Source organism: Rhea americana, unplaced genomic scaffold (assembly GCF_003343005.1).
Source record: "Rhea americana isolate MKP2758 unplaced genomic scaffold, rheAme1 scaffold_484, whole genome shotgun sequence".
Classification (NCBI taxonomy): Eukaryota; Metazoa; Chordata; class Aves; order Rheiformes; family Rheidae; genus Rhea; species Rhea americana.
In genome coordinates, this window is record NW_028186628.1 from 87991 (window position 1) to 90725 (window position 2735).

The 2735-nt window shown below is 70.1% G+C and overlaps 1 protein-coding gene across 2 annotated transcripts in view; it reads right to left on the reverse strand.

Annotated features, from left to right (window-relative positions):
• LOC146588980 (dnaJ homolog subfamily A member 1-like) overlaps positions 1 to 158 on the reverse strand; it is a 6050-nt gene extending 5892 nt beyond the window's left edge. The window contains exon 1 of one of the 2 annotated variants that reach the window (XM_085317017.1): positions 41 to 158. In XM_085317017.1, the coding sequence (XP_085173143.1) occupies positions 41 to 158 (118 nt within the window). Of the gene's footprint in view, positions 1 to 37 lie in introns of both variants that reach the window. The other variant, XM_085317016.1, reaches the window with a different exon arrangement.
• Between the last annotated feature and the right edge of the window lie 2577 nt (positions 159 to 2735).

Consider the following 2735-nt stretch of genomic DNA (forward strand, 5'->3'; position numbering starts at 1 on the left):
CAGAGGGGCCCAGGCGTCCGAGACCCCCGGAACTCACCGCCGCCGCTCTGCCTCCCGTCTCCGAACTCTCTGGAAGCCGGGCCACGCCCCCCGCCGATCCCATTGGCTACAGCCCACCCCGCGGGGCCCGCCCCCTCGGCGGCCAGCGCCACGCCCATTGGCTCTCGCCACGCCCCCCAGCCACGCCCCCTCTCCCCGCTTCCCATTGGCTCCCGGCCTTTCCGGGAGGCGGGGGAGCTGGCGGCCTTCCGATTGGTCGCGGAGGGAAGGCCCTCCCCCTCCCCCGCCTCGCAGCCGACGCCTCCCCTCCCATTGGCCAGGCTCGGCGGCCAATCGCGTGGAAAGGTGGGAATCCGCAGCGCTGTGGCTTGCCTGCAGGGGGCGCCGTGGCGCGGGCGGCGGCGCCGAGCCGCGGCACATGCGCTGAGTTGTCCGGCCTCAGCTGAGAGCGCGGGGAGCGGCGCTGAGCCCCGGCGGCTCCCTGGGCAGGGGTAAAGCGACCCCGTGAGGGGCAGCTGGGTCCTGTTGATGCTGCCTTGGGCTTCCTCTGCCCTGCTGTGGGGGAAAGCCAGGGAAGGGGACAGCGAGGAGAGTAGGCGATGGCGGTAGGGGGAAGCCGAGTCTCGGGAAGAGCAGATCCCTCCCGGAGCTGGCGCGCGGTCAGCCTCGCTGGCGGCTGGTGCGTTCTGCTCTGTGGGACTCTGCGTCCTGCTGGGGCTCCTGAGGCAGTGGGGCTGCCCCTAAGATGGGAGCRGGGGCTGCTCCTTGCTACGGACAGCGGCCGGGAAACAATAAATCCCCAGGGCTTGCGAGGAAGAGGAGAGCACCGGAAAGGAGGGCCGGCAGCAAGGTGGCAGGCGTGGGTTGCGCTGCCRGCGCGCTCCCGGGTTGCAGCAGGCTGGGGGCGGCGGGGGGGGGGCAGTGGAGGTGCTCCTATCTTGCTGCCGGTGACCCCGTCGCAGCACCCGTGAGGCAGCCGGCTGTCCCGCGAGAGCCGTCTCGGGTGTCGGCCTCCAAAATCACTGGCCATGTTTGGAAAAGCCGCCGGGTCCGGAGCTGGATGCTCCCCGGTTCAGCACTGTGCCCCCCCACCCCCGAGCTCCCCACGCCTTGGCCCCGGGGGGCAACTCGAGGAGGGTCAAACGTGCTGCCGCCGCCTTCGGCTCTCCCCAGAGGCGATAAATCTCCCCTCGCCCCTCTGCCGTGAAACCCGACCCTGCTGCACAGTTGTCACCCAACTGGGGTTTCAGCGACCCCCTTTCCACCTGCCGAGGGGCTCGGGCTGGGGGGAGGTTTGCACCAAATTCCTGCGAGATGCTGCCACCGTCGGCTGATAGCGGGCGAGGGGCCGGGTGCCCCACAGCCCGTCCCAGTGCTGCTCCCTGTCCCAAAAAACGTGGCGTTCRCCCCGCRGCCCGAGCGCCGGACCCGAATCACRGCGTTACAGCAGGCTTGGCCCCGGGCTCGGGTCCGGAAGGCAGCACTCGGGAATGGGGCGAGCCGGGCTCGTCCCGTGCTGGCTGCGCGGCGCGGAAGGAGCCGCTTTGTCGGCATTTCTTCCGCCGGCGGGTGAGTCAGCTCCGCGTGTGGCACGTGGGCTGGCTCCCGGCCCGCCGCATCCCTTCCCGACGCTCCCAAGCCCCCTTGAATCCTGCCTGGGAGATGGATTGCGGTGAGGTGTCCTCCCCCCTGCCCTGTTGGGTGCTGCTTTGGGGTGCGATGCTGGCCCGGGGCCGTGGGATGTGGACTCCTCGGCCCAAACGGGACCAGGCTCTGGGAGGGGAAACCGAGGCACGGAGCGGGGACGCCCGCGTCCCGCGCTGGCCCAGCCTTCCTCCCACCTGCGCCTGCCAGCCCTTCCCACCGCGCGCCTCCACGTGCCGATCCCGCTCTGCTGGTTGCCGGCTGCAATCCTGCACCCAGCTTACCAGGATTTACTGTTTCTGAGGCTACACGTGGGTCCCGGGGCTGCTTCCTAGGGAGGAGGAAACAGCTTTTTGGGCACTTATTAGCAGAGGAGGGGGGGATTTCCTCCTCCCCCAACCCATTCTGGTGCAAAGCAGCCTTTTGGGGTGCAGCCGGCCGGCGGAGGCGAGGGGGTGGGTTGCCGCTGGTCGCCCCGTCCTTCGCCCCGCGCTGACGGACGGCTCCAGGCGCGCATTCCCGGCGGGACTCGACCGCCGGCATCCGCGCCGCCCTGGTTCGGCAGCAGCTGTCGCGGCCCCGGGGGCACGGCGCGGCCGGGCGGTCGTGGCCCGGCAGCTGGGAGAGCCCCGAAAAACTGGGCCGGAGCTTATTATAGCCGGCCGGAGCTATTCCCGGCAGCGGCTGGGGGCGGGCTTGGCGGCACCGGCGCTGCCCGCCCGGCCGGGATGCTCCCCGGGCTCGTCCGGGGGTTTGGGGTCCCGCRGCAGCCGCGGCGTCGCTCCCGCCCACGGGTATAGTTAGCATCCCGCGGGGCTCGTTTTGGGGAGGGGGAGCCAGGGCTGCCTGTGCCCCTCGGGGGAGGGGGGGGTATTTTTAGTCCTTTCCTTATAAGGTCCCTGTGATTTTTTTGGGAGCTGTGAGCTGAGTGAAGTCATCGCTGAGGTCATCCCGGCGCTGGGCTCGCCCCACAGGGAGGTTTTGTGTGGGCTCCATTGAAATCTCCCTCTCGGCCGGCCTTAAAGGAAACAAAACCCGTAATTGTCTGGCGGGGGGCCAGGCGGCGCGGGGGGCTTCGCCCGCTCTTAAAG